The sequence below is a fragment of the Cervus elaphus genome, chromosome 28 (assembly GCF_910594005.1).
Source record: "Cervus elaphus chromosome 28, mCerEla1.1, whole genome shotgun sequence".
Taxonomy (NCBI): Eukaryota; Metazoa; Chordata; class Mammalia; order Artiodactyla; family Cervidae; genus Cervus; species Cervus elaphus.
This window is the reverse complement of record NC_057842.1, coordinates 26,669,284-26,695,170: the sequence shown is the minus strand read 5'-3', so window position 1 is coordinate 26,695,170 and position 25,887 is coordinate 26,669,284. Positions and strand designations below refer to the sequence as shown.

General features: G+C 41.7%; 1 protein-coding gene across 1 annotated transcript in view; it reads left to right on the top strand.

Moving 5' to 3' along the window:
- Positions 1 to 6,827: 6,827 nt before the first annotated feature.
- The window catches only part of C28H6orf58 (chromosome 28 C6orf58 homolog), an 85,413-nt gene continuing 66,353 nt past the window's right edge, over positions 6,828 to 25,887 (top strand). The window contains exon 1 of the mRNA XM_043889838.1: positions 6,828 to 6,972. Within this exon, the coding sequence (XP_043745773.1) occupies positions 6,828 to 6,972 (145 nt within the window). The remainder of the gene's footprint in view (positions 6,973 to 25,887) is intronic.

Below are 25,887 nucleotides of genomic sequence, written 5' to 3'. Positions count from 1 at the left end.
ACTTTTCTAAGAATTTGTCCATTTCTTCCAAGTTGTCCATTTTATTGGCATAGAGCTGCTGGTAGTAGTCTCTTATGATCCTTTGTATTTCAGTGTTGTCTGTTGTGATCTCTCCATTTTCATTTCTAATTTTGTTAATTTGGTTCTTCTCTCTTTGTTTCTTAATGAGTCTTGCTAATGGTTTGTCAATTTTGTTTATTTTTTCAAAAAACCAGCTTTTAGCTTTGTTGATTTTTGCTATGGTCTCTTTAGTTTCTATTGCATTTATTTCTGCCCTGACTTTTAAGATTTCTTTCCTTCTGCTAACCCTGGGGTTCTTCATTTCTTCCTTCTCTAAATGCTTTAGGTGTAGAGTTAGGTTATTTATTTGGCTTTTTTCTTGTTTCTTGATGTAAGCCTGTAATGCTATGAACCTTCCCCTTAGCACTGCTTTTACAGTGTCCCATAGGTTTTGGGTTGTTGTGTTTTCATTTTCATTCATTTCTATACATATTTTGATTTCTTTTTTTATTTCTTCTATGATTTGTTGGTTATTCAGAAGCGTATTATTTAGCCTCCATATGTTTGAATTTTTAACAATTTTTTTCCTGTAATTGAGATCTAATCTTACTGCACTGTGGTCAGAAAAGATGACTGGAATGATTTCAATTTTTTTGAATTTTCCAAGACCAGATTTATGGCCCAGGATGTGATCTATTCTGGAGAAGGTTCCGTGTGCACTTGAGAAAAAGGTGAAGTTGATTGTTTTGGGGTGAAATGTCCTATAGATATCAATTAGGTCTAGCTGGTCCATTGTGTCATTTAAGGTTTGTGTTTCCTTGTTAATTTTCTGTTTAGTTGATCTATCCATAGTTGTGAGTGGGGTATTAAAGTCTCCCACTACTATTGTGTTACTATTAATTTCCTCTTTCATACTCGTTAGTGTTTGCCTTACATATTGCGGTGCTCCTACGTTGGGTGCATATATATTTATAATTGTTATATCTCCTTCTTGGATTGATCCTTTGATCATTATGTAGTGTCCTTCTTTGTCTCTTTTCACATCCTTTATTTGAAAGTCTATTTTATCTGATATGAGTATTGCGACTCCTGCTTTCTTTTGGTCTCTGTTTGCGTGAAATATTTTTTTCCAGCCCTTCACTTTTAGTCTGTATGTGTCTCTTGTTTTGAGGTGGGTCTCTTGTAGACAGCATATATAGGGGTCTTGTTTTTGTATCCATTCAGCCAGTCTTTGTCTTTTGGTTGGGGCATTCAACCCATTTACATTTAAGGTAATTATTGATAGGTGTGGTCCCGTTGCCATTTACTTTGTTGTTTTGGGTTCACGTTTATACAACCTTTCTGTGTTTCCTGTCTAGAGAAGATCCTTTAGCATTTGTTGAAGAGCTGGTTTGGTGGTGCTGAATTCTCTCAGCTTTTGCTTATCTGTAAAGCTTTTGAATTCTCCTTCATATCTGAATGAGATCCTTGCTGGGTACAGTAATCTAGGTTGTAGGTTATTCTCTTTCATTACTTTCAGTACATCCTGCCATTCCCTTCTGGCCTGGAGGGTTTCTATTGATAGATCAGCTGTTATCCTTATGGGAATCCCTTTGTGTGTTATTTGTTGTTTTTCCCTTGCTGCTTTTAATATTTGTTCTTTGTGTTTGATCTCTGTTAATTTGATTAATATGTGTCTTGGGGTGTTTCGCCTTGGGTTTATCCTGTCTGGGACTCTCTGGGTTTCTTGGACTTGGGTGGCTATTTCCTTCCCAATTTTAGAGAAGTTTTCAGCTATTATCTCCTCGAGTATTTTCTCATGGCCTTTCTTTTTGTCTTCTGCTTCTGGGACTCCTATGATTCGAATGTTGGGGCGTTTCACATTGTCCCAGAGGTCCCTGAGGTTGTCCTCATTTCTTTTGATTCTTTTTTCTTTTTTCCTCTCTGCTTCATTTATTTCCACCATTTCATCTTCTACCTCACTTATCCTATCTTCTGCCTCCGTTATTCTACTCTTGGTTCCCTCCAAAGTGTTTTTGATCTCATTCATTGCATTATTCATTTTTAATTGATTCTTTTTTATTCCTTCTAGGTCTTTATTAAACATTTCTTGTATCTTTTCAATCTTTGTCTCCAGGCTATTTATCTGTAACTCCATTTTGTTTTCAAGATTTTGGATCATTTTTATTATCATTATTCTAAATTCTTTTTCAGGTAGATTCCCTATCTCCTCCTCTTTTGTTTGACTTGGTGGGCATTTTTCATGTTCCTTTACCTGTTGGGTATTTCTTTGCCTTTTCATCTTGTTTAGATTGCTGTGTCTGGAGTGGGCTTTCTGTATTCTGGAGGTCTGTGGTTCCTTTTTATTGTGGAGGATTTACCCAGTGGGTGGGGTTAGACGATTGGCTTGTCAAGGTTTCCTGGTTAGGGAAGCTTGCGTCAGTGTTCTGGTGCGTGGAACTTGATTTCTTCTCTTTGGAGAGCAATGGAGTGCCCAGTAATAAGTTTTGAGATGGGTCTATGTGTTAGGTGTGACATTGGGCAGCCTGTATGTTGACGTTCAGGGCTATGTTCCTGCGTTCCTGGAGAATTTGCGTGGTATGTGTTGCTCTAAAACTTATTGGCTCTTGGGTGGTGGTTGGTTTCAGTGTAGGTATGGAGGTTTTTGGACGGTCACTTATTACTTAAAGTTCCATGTAGTCAGGAGTTTTCTGGTGTTCTCAGGTTTTGGGCTTAAGTCTCCTGCCTCTGGATTTCAGTTTTATTCTTCCTGTAGTCTCAGGACTTCTCCAACTATAGAGCACTGATAATAAAACTTCTAGGTTAATGGCGAAAAGATTCTCCCCCGTGAGGGACACCCAGAGAGGTTCACAGAGTTACATGAAGAAGAGGAGAGGGAGGAGGGAGATAGAGATGAGCAGGAGGAGAAAAGGGGGGCTCAGGAGGAGAGAGACAGATCTACGCAGTTGTCTGTTCCCAGAGTGTTCTCTGTAGCCCAGACACCTACAAAGATTCACAGAATTGGATTGGGAAGAGAAGGGGAAAGGAGGAAATAGAGGTGTTCTGAGGTAGAAAACAGAGAGTCAAGATTGGGAGAGAATAATCAACACACTGCTGAATAAAAATGGGAACTGAATTTCGGTTTAAAAATAGGGTTTCTCTTCTTTTCTTTTTTTTGTAAGGTTATAGTGTATTGAAAATGAAAATTAAGGAGTAGTAGAGGAGTACTAGAGGACTTTAAAAGAAATAAGAGAAAAAGAAAAATAGAAAATAGAAGAGAAAAAGGAAAGAGAAAAAAAAAAGAAAAATTTTTTTCCCTAATTAAAAAAATCGTAAAAATCTATGAAAATGAAAGTTAAGGAGTAATGGGGGAGTAATAGGGAATTTTAAAGGAAAATAAAAGAGAAAAAAGAAAAAAGAAAAAAAGAAAAAAAAATTTTTTTTTCTTACTTAAAAAAAAAAAAAGTGAAAATATATCTAGGAATTTCTCTGGAGCTGTTGCGGTCAGTGTGGGTTTGGCTCAGTTTCAGATAGCTCCTCGTTCCAGCTTACACTTCTCGATATCTACAGGCCCCTTCCAGTGTAGTCGGTGTTTTCTACAGGGATTTTAATCTGTTGCACCTGTCCCTTCTGAAGCGGTTCCCTTTGTTTATTTGGCTTCTGTTTGCCGGTCTCTTCAGAGCCTCATTTCCGCCCTGACACAGGCAGGCGGAGGTGGACTCTTATTCAGGTAGCTAGTTCCGTCGCTCTGCGGGGCAGGGAGGGGCTGGCGCTGCAGGGAGGGGCTGGTGCTGCGGGGACGGGCTGGCGCTGTGAGGGCGGGCTTGCGCCGCGGGGACGGGCTGGCGCTGCCGGGATGGGCTGGCGCTGCTTTCTCCGTCTGTGCTGCTCAGGCTCCCGGCTGTTCTATATGGAGCGCGCCCCGCGCTGCGCGAGGTTCCAGCCCTGGGGTGTTCCACAAAAGCGCGGAGCGAAAAGCTGTGCCTGCTCTCTGTGCCTTCCCCGTCAGAGCGGTCCAGGCAGCCAGGGGCTTTGGTGGGCGCACTCTCCCCAGGTGTGGCATGCCCACTCCCTTCCACGGTCCCAGTTTCAGTTTCCGCTGCCGCCAGTCGGGTGCGTGCGCCTTCTGCCCTCCGCGTCCCCAGCCCCAGTCCCCGCCCGCGCCGGTCGGGTGCCTGCGCCCTGTGTCTCGCAGCGACCTTCCCCTCCCCCCTGCCTCCTGCCTCCGGCGGGGCTGGGCCGGTCCGCAGCCTGCGAGCTCTTCTCTGGACTTTCTTGGTCCCTTTGTTCTGCGAACGGCCGGCAGTGTGTTCGGGCTGGTTAATTTTCTCTCGCTCTTTTGCTCTCCCACAGTTCAAGTTGGCAACTCGCAGAAGCTCCCTCCGATTGTCCTCAAGGCACTCAGGCCCGGACCCTACCCCAAACAATACCGCCTAAGACTCCCTTCCCGGGACGGATCTCCGTCCTTAGCTCTTTTGTCTCACTTTTTTATCTTTTATATTTTGTCCTACCTCCTTTCGAAGACAATGGGCTGCTTTTCTGGGTGCCTGATGACCTCAGCTAGCGATCAGAAGTTGTTTTGTGAAGTTTGCTCTGCATTCAGTTATTCTTTTGATGAATTTGTAGGAGAGAAAGTGGTCTCCCCGTCCTATTCCTCCGCCATCTTGGCTCCTCCCCTCCTCTTTTTTCTTTTGCATAAAAAAGTCTAAGAAAAAATGATAGGCCTATTTACATTACTATGACAATCTCAAATCTTGTTTAAGCCACTGCAGAGTGCCTGACAGTGTGAAAATAGCATTGTGCAGTGACTTCTTTCACTGTGTTTTATCAACACCAGCACAATTTTAAATGGCAAAAACTTCATACTATGAATGTCACTGAGGATCTGAGACATCCTAAAGAGTATTTTGTTTAAAGAACACACACACACATCACATTAACATATACCTCTGAAATGTGAAAAAAGGTTAGCAAAACAACAAACTAGTGTCAGCCATTCTGTATGAAATCCCCCATTGTGACCCAAATCCACCTTGCCAAGAGTGGACAGAACTAGCATAATAGCAGATTTTAAGAAGTTGAGAAAAACAAGCTACCTTTACAGAATGTTGCAACTTTGATAGTTTTTCCATATATTGTTTCTTTTCATCTTTATCACAAAGTGATACTGCTTTACATCAGAAATATTTCAAAGGAAATTAATATGCAATGCCTGATAAAAGGAAAATCACATGTCATGATTGACAGCAATTGTACAGAGTATGTGGAAATAGTACAGTTGCCTGATGTAAAGTCTCTGAACTAAAATTAGGCAACAAGCATTTAACTAATTCTTTCAACATTTAGTGTATTCCTATTTGGGATGCAATACACACACACACACATATATATATACATATATATATATTCAAAAAAGGAAGTTTTCTGGACTTTTGGGAAGACTCTCCTACCCTTCCACACTCCTTTTCCAAAAACATTTTACAGTAATATAAGATTTTTTATAGTATAAATAATTTGTAATTTCTAATTTTTTTTTTACAATATTTAGTGTTTATAAAGTTTAAAGGAAACTAAATAAGATGAAGTTCCTGCTCTCATGTTTATGTTCTATAGTATAACTAATGGATACTTTTGAGAAAATATAAACTTAAGCAAAAATCCGAGTGCTGATTTTATGTAGGTGTTAAGGAAACTTAGCAGAGGGTAATTTAGTTAGGGAAAATCTCATGGAAAGATAAAATTCAAGCTGGCCTTGAAAAAAATTACAGGTTTGACCCATTTATTGAATCCCCCTGGTTGACAGTGATCTATTTTTGCCTTAATTCTGTGTCGTTCCTTCTTTTTTTTCATTGAACTTTTAGCATATAAAGAACAGGGGCCATGTCTTGTTCACAGTTACATTTCCACCGTTTCTGTACCTATTCACTGTTCTTTGCTCACAAATGATTATTTAGCCATAAAAAAATATGCGTATTTGAATTATATTGCTTTATTGTCACAAATGCATGTAATATTCTTCTCATATAGATTGTTTGGGATATGTGGGGCCACATCTTACCTATTTTATATCCGTCCCAGTTTTAAGAACAGGGTTTTGCAAATTGTGAGTATTTCATAAATATTCTCAATTGAATGGGGATATTGCAAAAGAGAAGAGGGATTTAAGCAAAGGAAATAAAAGCTTTGGCCTAAGGCAAGGAAGGGCTTCCTCAATGGCTCAGTGTGTCAAGAATCTGCCTGCAATGAAGGAGACACAGGAGACCTGTGTTGGATCCCTGGGTCTGCGATCCCCTGGAGAAGGGAATGGCAATCCACTCCAGTACTCTTGCCTGGAAAATCCCATGGACAGAGGAGCCTGGTGGACTACAGTCCATGGGGTCACGAAGAGTTTGAAGTGAAAGATGTAGAATCTTTCTGTTAACGAATACTCTGGGTATCTTCAGTAGTTTGCCAATACCAGTTAATAATAACTCCAACTTTCTGGTTAGTTAATTCAAAATTCTTCACTCCTTTCTTTCTCCCTACACACCTCCTTATGCATTCAGGTAGTCTTATCAGCTGTGAATACAAAATAATTTCCAAATAGATTCATTTCTTACTACTTACACTGCTACTACCACAGTCCAAGGTCTTCCCTGGTGAATCAGATGGTAAAGAATCCACCTGCAATGCAGGAGACCCGGGTTCCATCCCTGGGTTGGGAAGATCCCCTGGAGAAGGGAATGGCAACCCACTCCAGCATTCTTGCCTGAAGAATCCTATGGTCAGAGGAGCCTGGCGGGCTACAGCCCATAGCATCGCAGAGAGTCAGACACGACTGAATGACTAACACACCGTCCTTCGCTGAGATGATCACCCTGCGTCTACCCTCCCTCTCTCTCCTATGTAGTAACGTCCACGTGGTGACCAGAGTAATAGCTTCAAGTCAGAACACGTTGCTCTTCTGCTCAACCCTTAAAACAGCTTGCCAGCTCTCCCAGGGCAAAGCCCCTGGTACGCGCATGGTTCAAGGAGGCTCCCTTACTGTCTCCACCTTGCTATACCCTTACACCCTGGTCTCGCTTTTTCCTCAAAGCTACATGCACACTCAGGACTCAAGATTTTTGAAGCATTGTTTCCCTTCTGCTAAGAACTCTGTACCCTAAGGTTGCCATTTGCCTCACACACCTCCACACCTCCTCTCATCTTTTTTCAAATGTCACCTTCTTTGACTGTCTCCAATAGTCTGATTTCTTTATACAAGCTTGTGCCCAGTCAACAATTTCTACCCCCCTTACCATACTTTTTTGTGCCTTCTTAGCACTTATCTCCACTTAACATACTCTACATTAATTGAATTTTTCCTGTCTGCTTCCCCACTCTAGAATCTCCAAGACGGTAAAGCTTTCGTTTTTTTCACTTCTCTAGCTCTAGGACCCAGGACAAAAGACCTTCGTAAGCACTCAAAAATGTTTATACTGGTTTGAATAGATAAAAAAATAAACGTGTAAGTAAATAAGTATCCATTAAGATTTCAGATGTCAAAACAAAGAGTTTTGCTTTGATCAAAAAATCAACAGAGACACACTAAGGATACTTGCAGAAGAGAGTAGAGAGAGGTTGCCCATGGTCAGAGAGGATAAATCCAAGGAAGACAAAGAGAGTAAAACACAGATTTGTCTAATCCAATCTGAGATCATTGGAATCCGGTTTAGGAAAATAGTTAAGTTGTTGTTCAGTCACCCAGTCATGTCCGACTCTTTGCGACCCCATGGACTGAAGCATGCCAGGCCTCCCTGTCCCTCACCATCTCCTGAAGTTGGCTCAAGTTCATGTCCATTGCATTGGTGATGCCATCCAACCATCTCATCCTCTGATGCCCTCTTCTCCTTCTGCCTTCAATCTTTCCCAGCATCAGGGACTTTTCAAATGAGTTGGCTGTTTGCATCGGGAAAAACAGTTACAGAAATGGAGGAAAAGTAATGAATTCCAAAGGGACAAATGTGAATTGGCTGAATTAACTACCGTGGGTGGAGAGAAGTGGCATTTCACAGATATTCTAAATAATACTGTGATCTTAGAGAGCTGGAAACTGTTGGGCTACTTTCAACAAGAAAGAAGGTGGGAAGGTTTGGAAGAGATGACACTGCTATTATGGGGGAAGAGTAATGATGTATTGAGATTTTTTTTAAAAAATCATTCTGTTCCCATAATGCTCTTTATTGCAATGATGTAGAGGATGAATGAAAATGAACTTTTTTATAATCATAAAAGACTATAAAGCATGTTTTTATTTTTTTATGTTTTATAGTGCTCCTCCACACATCAGACAGCTGTATTTGACCTGCATACTAATCAGGAGAGGAGTGATTCTCTACTGCTCCAGGTTAATTTAGAGTGTGTTCCTGCTGGGTCTAAAAGAGCCATGAAACAATAGAGGGGTTGCCAGATTCTCTATGTCCCTACCCCCCAGCAGTGTACTCATTTTAGGATTCTGCTTTCATAGGCAGCACATGGTATAACAGAACTCAAGATCCTACATGTTTCTACTGAGACAGAGAGAGCGGGAGAAAAAGGGAGAGGGAGAGAGAAAGAGAGGTCAAGATCTGCATTGGTTTATTGCCTTGAGATTCTGCACTAGAACTATACTATCTTCTATTGTTTCCTTTAGTCTTGAGTTTCTGAGAATATAAGTACTGGGAAATATATGCTTATCCCATTAGTCTTAAAGAGTAGAATCAGGACTGGAATAAAGTTATGCCACTTACCATCCAAAAAATAATGAACTGCCCAGCAGGATAATGTTTAGGAAGGCTGAGCCATCCAGATTTTTAGAACTGAAGTGATGGTTGTAAGAAGTAAGAACCATTTATAAAGTGCTTAGCATTTCTGAGGAGGCCCTTCCTTTCAAGGTTCAACTTACTTTTAATGAGTCACAAGCTTGAAAATGTTTGCCCTTATTTTGTCCTTTGCTGTCTTTGTGCTTTTTCCTCTTTTGGTATTATTAAATACGAAGGGAGTTAGACTTGAAGGGATTATGGGGTAAAGACTTAAATTGCTTGGCTGTATTTTTGAATGAACAGGATGAATGAGTCCCTGGATTAGTAAGAATTCTTTTGGTTAAAGTGATGATAACCTAAGTCAAACTAGCTGGGGTGGAAAAGAGTATTTATTGGAGGGACATCCTGTTGCCAAATATGAGAAAACAATTGGATTAATCAATCCTTGGGACGGGAGCACTGCAGGACTCTCTGTCCTCTTATCTCTGTGTCTCTGGTTTTCAATGTCAGTTTTTCCTACTCCAGGCCAGTTCCTGCCCTGCTTCCCCAGTACCTGCATCCCACATTGTGATCCTCCCACTTCAGGGAGGCCCTGGCTGGCTTTCCCAATTCTATTTTGAAAAAAGCCCAGAGAAGGATTCAGAGTCACTGCTTTTAGGTCACAGGCTCATGCTTGGTGTATTCTGCCAAGGCCAAGAGGCCAGGTCGTGGGTTCCTACATGAGCAAAGAGTCTTCTGCTCATTTCATAGATGAGGAAACTGAGGCACAAGGAGGCTAACTGACTTGTCCCAGATCATTCAACTAATAGCAATACTATTTGATCACTATCTATAGACATCATTAATAAATATTAATTCAGATTGGACCTGCAATCATTAAAAAGCCATCTGGAAGGAGCCTGAAGCAGAGGGCAGTAAAAACAAGATGGTAGATGGTATTTGAACTGTGGTGCTGGAGAAGACTCTTGAGAGTTCCTTGAACAGCAAGGAAATCAAGCCACTCCATCCTCAAGGACATCAACCCTGAATATTCATTGGAAAGACTGATGCTGAAGCTGAAGCTCCAATACTTTGGCCACCTGATGCAATGAGCCCACTTATTGGAAAAGACCCTGATGCTGGGAAAGATTGAAGGCAGAAGAGGGCAACAGAGGATAAGACGATTGGATGGCATCACGGATTCAGTCGACATGAACTTGGGCAAACTCTGGGAGATGGTGAGGGACAGGGAGGCCTGAAGTGCTGCAGTCCATGGGGGGCGGGGAGCAGGGTGGGGGCGGGGGCTCACAAGAAGATATTCAATAGGTTATATAGCACCATCTAGATTGCAGCCATGAAATTAAAAGACGCTTGCTCCTTGGAAGGAAAGTTGTGACCAACCTAGACAGCATATTAAAAAGCAGAGACATTACTTTGCCAACAAAGGTCCGTCTAGTCAAGGCTATGGTTTTTCCGGTGGTCATTATGGATGTGAGAGTTGGACAGTGAAGAAAGCTAAGCACCGAAGAATTGATGCTTTTAAACTGTGGTGTTGGAGGAGACTCTTGAGAGTCCCTTGGACTGCAAGGAGATCCAACTAATCCATCCTGAAGGTGCTCAGTCCTGGGTGTTCATTGGAAGGACTGATGCTGAAACTCCAATACTTTGGCCACCTGATGCAAAGAGCTGACTCATTGGAAAAGACCCTGATGCTGGGAGGGATTGGGGGCATGAGGAGAAGGGGACGACAGAGGATGAGATGGCTGGATGGCATCACCGACTCGATGGACATGAGTTTGCGTAAACTCCGAGAGTTGGTGATGAACAGGGAGGCTTGGAGTGCTGCGATTCATGGGGTCGCAAAGAGTCGGACACGACTGAGCGATTGAACTGACAGAGTGGTCATCTAGAGAATTTAACTTTATTCACATTTCACTGTGATACTAATAACTGAGGAAGTTTTGTCTATTTTTAATAAGGTATCATAAGCCAGAAACTTAGATTTGCATTCAGAAATCTGTTTATTTTATGGGCCCAGTCATAAAACAGTGCACATCTAAAGGGTCATTTCAACTAATATTTACTAGACCAGTTTCTTAGTGCTGATGTTGACAATAACTTTGAACTGAAAAAAAAAACCTGGGATAAATCCTCTTGTGGAAAATAGCCATTTATTCTCAAATACAATATAAAATGAGCCAGACTTCAAGGTTTGCAGGAGACAATCTTGTTTCTGGGAAACAAATAGTTGCTACTATGAATTAAGTAAAAGGTATATATAAGTCCTAGGGGCCTGTCTTGAGATGAACTTGCTTATCCCGAAAAGACAGAATAGGCGCTGCTCTGCAGTTTGCTGCGAGGATAGGAAAGGGAGCCGCACGCAGGGGACAGAGCTGGTTGGACAGCTTGGGGCTGAATGCTAAATTCTCCAGATGACCACCAGATGGCGCTTTATAACCTATTGAATATCGTCTTGTTCAGCGGCCACATCGTGTCCGACTCTTTGTGACCACTCTGGTGCCACCAAATATTTTGATACAATGCAGTCACGCTGCTTTCTTTTATAAATGTGAAGCTTGCAACAGGATGATTCTAGCATTTATTATTTCTACATACTACAGTAAAATTTCTAGGAGAGGGAAAGCTTACACAAAAATACTGACCTCTTGACTGAGTATTTTAAGATTATATTTAATTCAGCATCGTTTGATAATTTTTTAAATTTAAACTTCTATTACAGAAATGATATTTCATGGTACAGGTAATCAATAAATTTGTCCCTGGAAGGAATTTTACATATCTTTAGAGAATTCACCATACCATGCTCTATTACACTGAAATCAGACTATTTATGACCCTTCGGTTACTTGATGAGGTCATTCAAATCTTGATTTGAAGACTTGACACACCTCTGCGTCTCCATTCCTCCTATGCAGAAAGGCCTATTTCTATTCTTGATGCATTATGTGATTTGGGGCAAATCAATGTCTCTGGACTAGACCTCAGTTTCTTAAGCCAATGAAATGAGTGTTATGGATTATATGATTTTTTCATGTTTCTTCCTGTTCTAAAATTTAAAGCTCATTCATCTCAAGTATTTATATTTATATCTTACTTATATCTTACTATCATGATCCACTGGCTCCTGGGAGAGGAAATGAGGCAGATATCCTACCCGTCAGCTCAAGATTGCTAGAAAACTAAATCCCTAGCCCAAAAATGTTTTATTTTTCTCTTCTGTAGACCTTATAATTTATAGCCCCCTGGTGGTTAAACATTAAAATAGACACCCATCTTTCCTTTCAGAAGATTTTAGTGTGTGTGTGTTCGCTGCACAAGGGGAAAAGAAAAGAAATCCTAAGAAAACAGTTCACCTGAATGTAATATTTTCTTCCCTTCAGGCAACTAGATTTCATGATATGTGGAAACATTCTGAAGGAGGAAGCAGACAGAACAGGCTCCATCTTAAAAGCAGGACTCCATCTTGGGCCGGACTGTGGACTTTGAGCTATATGCCCAGTATCTATGAAAATAACATACTAACTGGAATACCAGACCCCCCAGAAGGAAGAGTCCTAGGGCTCGTACCTAGACTCTCCATTGCCTAAAAGAATATCCTAATTATCTGTGTAACTGAATAGAATCATAAATTCTATTATACTTATTGGGGTATGACCACAGGCCTATTGATAATTGTCCACTGTTAACTACCTAGGCTTAAGGCAAACAAATCATGGGTTAACTTAAATTGTATCTTTCTTTTCCTTTGTTCAGACTAGTTTCAGGAAATTTGGGGAGGTGGGTTTGGGCACGTACACTTAGGGTATATAAGGTTTTCACAAAAACTGGTCCAGGTCCTTGGCTAAGAGGAGACTCTGCCTTGGGCCCGCCCGTGTAGTAAACTGCACTCCACCATTTGCATTGTTATTCTGAGTGAGTTTGTTTCCCAGAAAGCCTGACTACAACAATTCTATCCTTCCCTCAGGTAAAAACAGACCTGTTACACCAGCTTGTTCAGTCAGTTCAGTTCAGTTCAGTTCATTCGCTTAGTCATGTCTGAATCTGTATGACCCCATGGACTGCAGCATGCCAGGCTTCCCTGTCCATCGCCAACTCCCGGAGTTTACCCAAACTCATGCCCATTGAGTCAGTGATGCCATCCAACCATCTCATCCTCTGTCATCCCCCAATCCTCCAGCCTTCAATCTTTTCCAGCATCAGGTTCTTTTCAAATCAGTCAGTTCTTCGTATCAGGTGGCCAAAGTATTGGAGTTTCAGCTTCAAAATCAGTTCTTCAAATGAATATTCAGGACTGATTTCCTTTAGGAGTGACTGGTTGGATCTCCATGCAGTCCAAGGGACTCTCAGGAGTCTTCTCCAACACCACAGTTCAAAGGCATCAATTCTTCGGTGCTCAGCTTTCTTCATAGTTCAACTGTTATATCCATACATGACTACTGGAAAAACCATAGCTTTGACTAGATGGACCTTTGTTGGCAAAGTAATGTCTCTGCTTTTTAATATGCTGTCTAGGTTGGTCACAACTTTCCTTCCAAGGAGCAAGCATCTTTTAATTTCATGGCTGCAGTCACCATCTGCAGGGATTTTGGAGCCCAAGAAAAAATACTGTCTGTCACTGTTTCCATTGTTTCCCCATCTATTTGCCGTGAACGGATGGTACTGTTAGGTAGTTAGAATAGGAAACAGGAGTCCAGAATGGCGGTGGCTAAAAGACAAGGAAGGGAAAAGCCCATGAAAATAGAACAAAGGAAGGTCTGAGGACCAGAGTGAGGACCTCAGGTAGAGCAAATATCACTCCTGGCTAGCCCAATTTACACAGGGCAGGCCCAGGGGGGAAAGAACCATATAAAAAGAGGAGTCAAAGGGCTGGGGGTTCTCTCTCTTTCTCTCCCGTGCTGGGGAACTCTTCTCTTCATGTCTTTGGGTCGACATGCTCTCATGCCTCGAGGATGGATTTTCCTGCTATTATCTAAATAAAATAGACCTATAACATGGAGCTGTAACACTGGGACTTCCCTGATGGCTCAGATGGTAAAGTGTGTGCCTACAACGTGGGAGACCCAGGTTCAATCCCTGGGTCGGGAAGATCTCCTGGAGAAGGAAATGGCAACCCACTCCAGTATTCTTGCCTGGAAAATCCCATGGACAGAGGAGCCTGGTAGGCTACACTCTCCATGTGGTCGCAAAGAGTCAGACACGACTGAACAACTTCACTTTCACTAAACAGGTCTGTTCGAGATCTGAGAGCTATAACACGATCTGTCCAAGACCCAAGAGCTGTGACACACCGAGGGCTTTAATGTCCGTCACTCCAAATCTTTGTCGTGACGAGACAGAACCGAGGAGTATACACTTGCCTGACAGGACTGGATGCCATGATCTTCGTTTTCTGAATGTTGAGTTTTAAGCCAACTTTTTCACTCTCCTCTTTCACTTTCATCAAGAGGCTCTTTAGTTCTTTGCTTTCTGCATAAGGGTGGTGTCATCTGCATATCTGAGGTTACTGATATTTCTCCCAGCAACCTTGATTCCAGCTTATGTTTCATCCAACCTGGCATTTTGCATGATGTGCTCTGCATACGAGTTAAATAAGCAGTGTGACAATATACAGTATGATGACAATAAAAGTATGAATCCACCTTTATACAAAGATCAGTTGCCTTGAATTTTGTTATTGTAGTTATCTCAAGGCAAAAGACACTGAAGCTGGAAAAAGACTTATGTTCAAGAGGAAAGGGGGAGGTTGCTGCCATTCCAAAGATGGGTCTCAAAGAGACTTGGACCTTTCCTCCATGACTGGATGAATGTGGCCTTGGGAGCTGTACACACACATATCTCAGGCCAAGCCAAATACCTGGGAGCCACCTTTGAGGTTCTTCTTCCCATTCACCTGCCATGCACGTCAGGAAGAAATAATATTGCTTAATGTTGTTTCTTACAGACAAGACCACAGAGAGTCTTGAGAAAATTTCTTCCATGACGCAAGCAGAGTGTGGGCAGTAGTGTTACTGGAGGAGGGAGCCAAAATTCCTTCTGGCCCCTTCTCTCCTGTTCCTTTAGGAAACAGCATTTCTTATAATATGGTAACAAACTGATAGTCTTAGGACACTGGGAGAAAGTAAATTAGAAACTGTAAACATGGGGAAAGGGAAAGAATGCAAGGCAAGAGGGCTATCGGCTAAAAAATACAGTCACAACCTGCAAGTAGGGACTTATTTTCTCTGGTGGGAATGTTGAGCACTTAGCCCAGGAGACAGTATCTCAGTAGATATGAGAAAACTGCTCCAAGGAGGCTAGAGGGGAAGTCAAGCTACATGCAAGTTTGCAACAAAAGGAGTAGGTGGTCTGAACATCAAAGGACAGGTATCAAGTTAAGGAATTTAACATTCTTTGTTAAATTTGTTAGAGGAAGATGCAAGCCTCTGGGCTCACTGAATTCATTGCTTTCAAATGCACCTCAGCTATCTGGGGCCAATCCCCTTTCCCTGTTCACCTTGCTTCTTGCATTCCCCCAGCTCCTCAGCAATTACCATGGGAGGTGGCAGCATCTGTTGGATTACAGTTTGGGGAACCCCCATTCATATTTCGATGTCAGAAGGCACTGATGGCTATAGCATTTCTTGCTTATAAATATGGCAGGAGCTATTTTCATTTCACGGGCCCAAAACTAGAATAAGAGGAGGGTAAATGGCACTGGTACCAGTCCATCCCTGATTGATGCCTTCCTAACTTGGAGGTTTAATCAGAAAAGGATATCCACTTCCCTTGCCTCCAGCAGACCAACAAGTATCAAGGAAAGAAAAGTGTAAAATACTCTGGGAAAACTAAGAGAAGACCCTCCCAGAAGCATAGCAGAGCAGAAAGGGAAACTCTAAAACTAAAGTTGGGGCAGATATTTTTTAAAAATTCTCTAGGAAACTAGCCCCCAATATAAAAACACAAGATTTCAAGTGGAACTTGAAATCTCTGGTTCACTGAGTGTGATAAAGCGATAAAGCAGATATCACATTCTGCTCAACCAGATGAACACCATCCCCAGCACTAAAGTCCTAACACACGGAAGGTGTGGCCAAACACTAGCAAACAACAACTTAACTGTGCATCTCAAAGACTACTTGTCTTTTTCCAGCTTCCGTGTTTTCTTGCAGAGATGACCTAAGTTCCTAGAACTCAGAATACAATGCAGCGTGTCTTCATAGAAAAATAGACTATCATTTATTCTTCCTTTTGGTATGTTGCCATGTTCAAAAAACTTCTTGAAGCATATGAAGTTAAGGAAATGGAGGTACTCCCACAATGCAAAGAATTTAGTACCAGACTCAGATACGGAGATTAATATGTTAAAGAACCTAATGGAAGAGATAGTCAACAAACAATTTCGGCAAAGGTATAGAAACAATAATAAATAAGAAATGGAAATGCTAACAGATGAAGAATGCCTATGACAGGCACATCAAAATATTCATTAGTATACTCTGCAGAGGCCAAAAAAATTGGTGAACTTGAAACAGGTGAATAGAAAACACCAAAACTTAAATGAACAAAAGATAGAGGAAAATAGAAAAGAAAAAAAAAAGAATGGGGCAGAAGAAATATTTGAAGGATTGATGATGCAGAATTTTCCAAAATTAATGACATGCATAAAAATACAAACTAAAAAAAAAAAAAACAGAAAACACTGAATAAGATGCAAAAATTTAAAAAGTAATTAACATATTTCATTCAAACTGAAAGCAAAAATTCCTAAAAGTATCACCAGGAAGAAAAGAAACATTGCATACTTAACTCTTCAGAGTGAGCTTTTTTACACTGGCCTATACCAGAGAAGGCAATGGCACCCCACTCCAGTACTCTTGCCTGGAAAATCCCATGGACAGAGGAGCCTGGTAGGCTGCAGTCCATGGGGTCGCGAAGAGTCGGACATGACTGAGCGACTTCACTTTCACTTTTCACTTTCATGCACTGGAGAAGGAAATGGCAGCCCACTCCAGTGTTCTTGCCTGGAGAATCCCAGGGACAGAGGAGCCTGGTAGGCTGCAGTCCATGGGGTCGCGAAGAGTCGGACACGACTGAGCGACTTCACTTTCACTTTTCACTTTCATGCATTGGAGAAGGAAATGGCAACCCACTCCAGTGTTCTTGCCTGGAGAATCCCAGGGACAGAGGAGCCTGGTAGGCTGCAGTCCATGGGGTCGCGAAGAGTCGGACACGACTGAGCGACTTCACTTTCACTTTTCACTTTCATGCATTGGAGAAGGAAATGGCAACCCACTCGTGTTCTTGCCTGGAGAATCCCAGGGATGGGGTCGCACAGAGTCGGACACGACTGAAGTGACTTAGCAGTAGCAGTAGCAGTATTCAAAATACATTCAGGACACATCTCATTGACTAAAAGCAAATGAAATTGAGCCCACCAACAGGGTATCTATTGCATGCAAAGCAATGTGCTAAATCACAGATTTGTGAGAGTAGAAATTGAGCAGATAAAAACAATACGATAGGGCAAAGTGGAGATGAGGAGAAAACTACAATCAAACAGAAAACATGAAAACAGCAAATGAACTATACAAAGGGACAGTGGATGAGTTAGTTCTCTGTAACAGGAGATAGTTGGATACGATTGAAAAGCTGACACATAATCAAAATATTGTAGTCTGGACTTGGTTAAGTGAACAGCAAATGTTTATAATAATATTCTGAGTGATGTCTTAACAAGATCAAAACAGTGCCTTGAGCTCTTATTCAGGATTCAGTGCATAGGATGGATTAGATCAAGAGGAACAAGAATTTGGGATACCAGTACTCAAACTATGCATTGTTTCAGGAATGGAGTGATACCTCTTAGAATTAAATCATCGGGAATAACAGGTAAGGATAGTGATTTTTTTTTTTTTTAAGTAAAATTTAAAGAGATAACCAGTAAGACTTGTAGAAAACGGATGGTGATTGTAGGAACAGTGACACCTACCAAGGGTAAGAGTTAGATAATCAGAATCATGTGTCAATAGGATTTATCTCAATCTTCTCTCTTTTCAAGGGGCTTCCCTAGTGGCTCAGACAGTAAAGAATCTGCCTGCAATGCAGGAGACCCAGGTTCGATCCCTGGGTGAGGAAGGTTCCCTGGAGAAGGGAATGGCAACCCCACTCCAGTATTCTTGCCTGGAGAAATCCATGGACAGAGGAGCCTGGTGGGCTACAGTCCATGGAGTCGCAAAGAGTCAGACACAACTGAACGACTACCACCACCAACACATCTCTTCTTTCAAACTGTGTGTGCCCAGTGACATTCCCCTCTCGTGGCTCTAGATCTTACAAAAAGTTAATGTTTAACCTGCACGTGAGGTCAAGGAATTTAGGGTCCATCTTTGTTCTAAGTATGTTTCTAGTGTGTAATTTTCAAATATATCCGTGTCCTTGTTCCAATGAAGGTTAAATTCTGGGTGTTGTTTTGACTTTGGTTTTGTTTTTTGCTTTTTTCCTCTTTGTATTTCATGCCATAGTGGCAGGAACAAAGATAATTTTACCTAGGAAATAATAAAAGCAAATTTTAGGCCAAAAATATAGCTAAGGAATATTTAATCAGGAAAACTAAAGCTTCTCTGTTATACTGTTTCACTTGTGTAAATATATCATATGTAATTAAAATATTAACTCAAAAGTATTTTACATGCTCTCAAGTATAAACAAGTTAAATATTTAGGGATATATTTATTTATTTATTTATTTTTAAAATTAATTTCTATTGGAATGTGGATAACTTATTTTAGAAACACTGACCATATATTCTGTTTTGGACAGTTTAAAAAATTTTATTGATAACTAGGACTCTTCATGTGTGAACATAAAACCATTAGTCTTGCATACAAAATCTCAAAATCTTCCTACTCTTTCACCAAGGGTGGGGAATAGAAGAAGGATGAAAGTGTGACTCCATAGTTCTCTGGGATTTGCAGAAATTCCAGCTTACATTGTACCGTTACCAAGTTAGTATCATTGTCCATAGGGTCAAGAATGAATTTTAGCCATCACTTTCTCAATCTAAACCCCAACACAAAGGAAGGAGTGAGAATGTGACATGAATTCTTCTTTTAAGGGACATGTGGACACCTTTCCATCTACGTTACAGTGGCTGGCACTTAGTAACGTGCTTATTATGCCAGTGACACTGAAAATGTAGCCTTAATTCTGGATGTCTGTGTTCCCAGCTAAGGAAATTCTAAGGAAGAAGGAAAGTTGGAAATTAACTATGCCTTTTTGCCAACATACTGACTTGGTTTATTGGATATATAGGCACACTTCAAACTTCTCTCTTGTAGCAGAAACTTCTTTTAACTAGATCATTCATGTATTTTTCAGCACAACTTTACACATTATCATAAATCCTAGTATAGCAACAATCATATTTACTGTGCAGTGTATTAAAACTTTTTTTGAGAAGGAAGCACCCTGATATCATTGGTGATGTATTTTTAACTCATAATTTCGGCTAAGCAACTCCTGGAACGTGTCTGTAGTTTTATCTATAGTATTATAGACCATCTTAACCTATTCTTTAGGTTCTGATGTAAGAGTTCCAAAATTTGACTGTTTTATATGCTACCCAATATATCAATTTCATATACATTACCCCCAAACACTAGTTGAATAGTTTCAGCATGGAGAAAACTCACCCCTTATAAGGCAGGGCTTCCTTGGTGGCTCAGATGGTAAAGAATATGCCTGTAAGGCAGAAGACCTGGGTTCCATCCCTGGGTTGGGAAAATCCCCTAGAGAAGGGAATGGCAACCCACTCCAGTATTCTTGCCTGGAGAATTCTCTGGACAGAGGAGCCTGGTGTGCTATGGTGCAAAGAATTGGACATGACTGAGCGACTAACACACAGCACACACATTCCTCTACATGAAATTGTTATAATCAGGAATTTCTTTTTCATATGAGTTGAAACTTACACATGTGAAATTAGAACCTATTAGACTTTGTATTACCCTCTGGAATCCAGAGATACACGATTCAGTATGGAAACTAGCAGTTTTCCTGTTCAATAAACATACCAACTAAATGTTTGAAAAGTTATTTCTCAGTCTTTGGTGAGGGATAAACTAATGAACATCTCAAGGTTTTCTATCAGGGAGCTACAATCGTACATTCTCTAGAAGTACTCACAGGGCTCAGCATGTAGCTATACTCATGGATAAGATTCTGTACAGTGGTACAGTAAGACATGCAACTGAACCCTAAGGGAAAAGACACTGGCAGAGTTTTGAGGATTGCACGTGTAGGTTTCCTGATATGCTCCCTCCGTCCCGTGAGAGATCCCACAGAGCACACTTTCCCCACAGCAACAAATGTGCAGCATCATACCTGTGATGTTTCCACCCAGGGATGCATGTTAAAGATGTGGTGATCAAGATGTTTAATAGCGGGCTGGTCATGTAGGAAAAGTCCAGACTCCACAAACAAGCAGGTGTTTCACACACATACCTTATGCTTTACACAGTCTGGGCACAGTGAAGAACCCTTCTCACTTGGCAAATTTGAGAGCCAAGCACATTGGTGCCAAAGATCAACCTTACCAGCAGGTTTTTCTAGTTATAGCAATCTCAGGTTTGCTATGTCAACTCAAGTAAATTTCCGTACCTTTATATTTCTAGATGAATAAGTTCAAGACAGAGGTATAGGAGTATACTTTACTTCATAGGCATTAAAAGACAATGGAAATGAAAATAGTTTTCTAAAAGTATTTGAAGTATTTACATATTCAATATTAAAATTTTCAAAAGCTTTTCTCAATTGTCATGTGAATAACACTTGATGATGTTATTAAACAAGGGAAGACCATATGTTTCCATCATTTCTTTTTTTTTTTAATCAATGTACAGTTGATTTACAATATTATATTAGCTTCGGGTATACAACATGAGGATTCACCATTTTATACATCTTACTTCATTTAAATTTTTTATAAAATAAAAGCTATATCTGTATATGCATGTGTGTCCTCTACAGAGAAGACAATGGCAACCCACTCCAGTACTCTTGCCTGGAAAACCCCTTGGACGCAGCACCCTGGTAGGCTTCAGTCCACAGGGATGCAAAGAGTCGGACACGACTGAGCGACTTCACTTTCACTTTTCACTTTCATGCATTGGAGAAGGAAATGGCAACCCACTCCAGTGAGAATCCCAGGGATGGCAGAGCCTGGTGGGCTTCTGTCTAAGGGGTCGCACAGAGTCGGACACGACTGAAGCGACTTAGCAGCAGCAGCAGCGTGTCCTCTTAAGTCACTTCAGTTATATCTGACTCTTTGCAACCCTATGGACAATAGCTCACTAGGTTCTTATATCCATGGGATTCTCCAGGTAAGAATACTGGAGTGGATTTCTATACCCTTCTCCAGGGGATCTTCCAAACCCAGGGATCGGATCTGGGTCTCCTGCATTGCAGGTAGATTCTTCACCATCTGAGACACCAGCTGGAGAATTTTATTAACCAAACCCAAATGATAACTTTCTTTAGAAGAAATTATAGCACAATCTAGGCCATGTTTCCTGAGATGACATTCGGGATGGTGGTTGGCATGTTTGAACCACAGGACGAACCTCTTCTCAATTATCCTGCATGGGAACGACAAGGCCTGCAGTTGTGAACCAGTTCGCTTTCCCTCATCTAGATCAGGGTTTCTAACCTTAGCACTAATTGACATTTCCAGCCTCGTAATCTTTTACGGTAGGGGACTGGCGTATGTATTTTCGGATTCATAGCAGCATGTCTGGACTCTGCCCAGTAGATGTCAGGAGCATGCTCTTTTCCACGTGTGACCCCGAATGTGCTTCCAAAATTTGCCGAATGTCCCCAGCTGGCAAATCATTAGTTGTGATCCACTAGTTTAGAGCAACACAGGGCTTGAAATGTTTATGATTGAACCTCTTGAGTCTATGTTTCTGGGGAACATGTGCTCATGTGCTCAGTTGCTCAGTCTTTTCTGACTGTTTGTGTCCCCGTGGACTGTAGTCTGCCAGAATTCGCTGTGTATGGTGTTTCCAAGGCAAAAATGCTGGAGTGGGTTGCCATTCCCTTCTCCAGGGGATCTTCCCAACCCAGGGATCAAACCCAGGTCTGCTGCATTGCATTGTTGCCCCTAGAATTTTGCAGGAAGGCAGACCCCTTCCAGGGCCCAAAACTTGGGCTCTTGTCTAACACTCGGAAATGAATTGTCCGAGGAGACACATGTGCTGACAAAGCAAGAGATTTTATTGGGAAAGGGCACCAGGGCGGAGAGCAGCAGGATAAGGGAACTGAGGAGAAGTGCTCTGCTGCGTGGCTCGTAGTCTCGGGTTTTATGGCGGTGGGATTAGCTTTCGGGTGGTCTTTAACCAATCATTCTGACTCAGAGTCCTTCCTGGTGGTGCACGCCTTGTTCAGCCAACATGGATGCCAGTGAGAAGGATTCTGGGAGGTGGTTGGACATGTGGTGTCTCCTTCTGACCTTTCCCGAACTCTTCTGGTTGGTGGTGGCTTCTTAGTTCCATGTTCCTTACCAGGACCTCCTGTCGTAAAAAAACTCATGCAAAAGGTTACTATGGTCCCTGGCCAGGGTGGGCAGTTTCAATCAGTGTGCTTCCCCTAACAAGAATAGTCATCAGTACCATCTTTCTAGATTCCACATACATGCATTGATGTACAATGTTTGTTCTCTCTTTCTGACTTACTTCACCCTGTGAAATACGCTCAAGTTTCATCCACCTCATTAGAACTCACTCAAATGTGTTCCTTTTGATGGCTGAATAATACTCTATTATATATATTTACAATATACTATTGTATATATGTACTTTATCCAGTCATCAATGAATGGACATCAAGGTTGCTTCCCTGTCCTAGTTATTGTAAATAGTGCTGCAATGAGCATTGGGGTACATGTCTTTTTTTCAATTACGGTTTCCAGGGGTAAGGCTTTAAAGAGATAATTTAAATAAGGAAGAATTATTGTTAAGGATCTAGCAATCACAAAAAGAATGGAGAAATAGAAGTGAAAGTAACTAGAAATGAGGATGTTTTAGGAAAGGGTGAATAGAGTATTCAATGGGATACCTTCCATCTTGGTGAGTATGCCTTGTAGTTTATGAACTGTAAATGAATAAGGATGTCCAGGACCATTCTCCATGGAAAACAAGTCTTCCAGGAAAGATAAAGCAATGGAAGTAGAGGGAAGGTCTGTGAAGGGAGTGAGGATTATATTTGTCGATTATATAAAATGGATCAGAGGACACAATGGAAAAAGGTCCAAGGAGATTCAGTGTAGCAGAGTCTAGGTTCAAGGATTTTGAAGGAAACGATTTGTTCTGGAGAATATTTGATACAATTTCTATCCGCCTTCCCCTCACAACAAAAATCTCATTTTTCTGACAGAGTTGCTTGTCTCTAGCTACAGACTGTGATCAACAAAGGATGTAAAGCTCTGGAAAAAAATTTTGCTTGGATAGCAAAGAAAGGACAGTCTAAGCATCATTGTACACAAATAAGTCGATTCAACGACCCGGCAACCTGAACTGGCAACATATCAGAAAGGAGTAATAAAAGTATTCAGTTCAGTTGCTCAGTTGTGTCCGACTCTCTGCGACCCCATGGACTGCAGCATTCCTGGCTTCCCTGTCCATCACCGACTCCCGAAGCTTACTCAAACTCATGTCCACTGAGTCGGTGATGCCATCCAGCCATCTCGTTCTCTGTCGTCCCCTTCTCCTCCTGCCTTCAATCTTTCCCAGCATCAGGGACTTTTCCAATGAATCAGTTCTTCGTATCAGGTGGCCAAAGTATTGGAGTTTCCGCTTCAGCATCAGTCCTTCCAATGAATATCGGGACTGATTTCCTTTAGGATGGGCTGGTTGGATCTCCTTGCAGTCCAGTGGACTCTCAGACGTCTTCTCCACCATCACTGTTCAAAAGCATCAATTTTTTGGCACTCAGCTTTCTTCATAGTTCAACTCCTTTCCGTACATAACTACTGGAGAAACCATAGCTTTGACTCCATGGACATTTGTTGGCAAAGTCATGTCTCTGCTTTTTAATATGCTGTCTAAGTTGGTCATAGCTTTTCTTCCAATGAGCAAGCGTCTCTTAATTTCATAGCTGTAGTCACCATCTGCAGCAATTTTGGAGCCCAAGAAGATATATTGTCTGTCACTGGTTCCATTGTTTCCCACCTATTTGCCATGAACAGATGGGACCCGATGCCATGATCTTAGTTTTCTGAATGTTGAATTTTAAGCCAACTTTTTCACTCTCCTCTTTCACTTTCATCAAGAGGCGTTTTAGTTCTTCTTCACTTTCTGCCATAAGGGTGGTGTCAGCTGCATATCTGATGTTACTGATATTTCTCCCAGCAAACTTGATTGCAGCTTATGTTTCATCCAACGTGGCATTTTGCATGATGTACTCTGCAGATAAGTTAAATAAGCAGTGTGACAATATACAGTGTAATTGTTGCAGGAAAGGGGACCCCTTCCAGGGCCCAAAACTGGGCTCTTGCCTAACACTTGGAAGTGAATTGTTCGAGGAGACACATGTGCTGACAAAGGAGAGATTTTATTGGGAAAGCGCACCCGGGTGAGGACCAGCAGGATAAGGGAAGCCAGGAGAAGTGCTCTGCCGAGTGGCTCCCAGTCTCGGGCTTTACGGTGATGGGATTGGTTTCCAGGTGGTCGTTGGCCAGTCATTCTAATGCAGAGTCATTCCTGGTGGCGCACGCATCGCTCAGCCAAGATGGATGCTAGCGAGAGGGATTCTGGGAAGTGGACGCCATGCTGTGTCTCCTTTGGATCCTTGCCCAACTCTTCCAGTTGGTTGTGGCTTATTACTTCCGTATTCCTTACCAGGCTCTCCTCTGATAAAATAATTCATGGGAATGGTTACTACGGTGTCTGGCCGGGGTGGGTGGTTTCAATCAGTGTGCTTCCCCTAACATAATGACAAGAAAAGGATGAATCCACCTTTATACAAAGATCAGTTGTCTTGAATTTTGTTATTGCAGTTATCTCAAGGCCAAAGAAACTGAAGCTGGACAAAGACAAGTTCAAGAGAAAAGGACGAGGTGGCTGCCATTCCAAGGATGAGTCTCAAGGAGTTCAACATTTCCTGCATGACTGGGTGATTGTGACCTTTGGTACGGTACACACACGTATCTCAGGCCAAGCCAAATACCTGGGAGCCATCTTTCAGGTTCCTCTTTCCATTCCCCTGCCATGTACGTCAGCAAGAAAAAATATTGTTTAATATTATCTCTTACAGAGAACACAGAGAGACTTGAGAAAATTTCTTCCATGATGCAAACAGGTTGCGGGCAGTAGTGTGACTGGAGGAGGGAGCCAAAACTCCTTCTGGTCCCTTCTCTTCTGTTCCTTTATGAAACTCCCTAATCATTGCGTGTGGGAATAGCATGGCAACAAGTGTAGTTCTTAGGCCTCTGGGAGAAGGAAAGTTCAGAAACTGTGTAAACATGGGGAAAGGGGAAGAATGCAAGGCAAAGGGTCTATCGATGGAAAAATGCAGTCACATCTTGTAAGTAGAGACTTATTTTCTCTAGTGGGAATGTTGAGAACTCTGAGCCCAGGAGACAAGATCTCAGTAGATATGAGAAAACTGCTCCAAGTGGCTTCCCCAGCAGGGAAGTCAGGCTATATGCAAGTTTGCCACAAAGGGAGCAGGTGGTCTGAACATCAAAGGTCAGGTATCAGGAAAAGGAATTTAGCATTCTTTGTCTGGGAAGATGCAAGCCTCTGGGCTCACTGAATTCATTGCTTTCAAAGGCACCTCAGCTATCTGGGGCCAATCCCCTTTCCTTGTCCACCTTGCTTCTTGCATTGCTCAGTTGCTCAGTTGTGTCCAACTCTGTGTGACCCATGGACCATAATCTGCCAGGCTCCTCTGTTCATGGGATTCTGCAGGTAAGAATACTGGAGTGGGTTTCTGTTCCCTTCTCCAGGGGATCTTTCCAACCCAGGGATCGAATCCGGGTCTCCTGCATTGCAGGTGGACTCTTCACCATCTGAGACACCAGGAAGCTAGAGAATTTTATTCACCAAACCCAAATGATAACTTTCTCTAGAAGAAATAAATGATAGCATAATCTAGGCCATGTTTCCTGAGATGA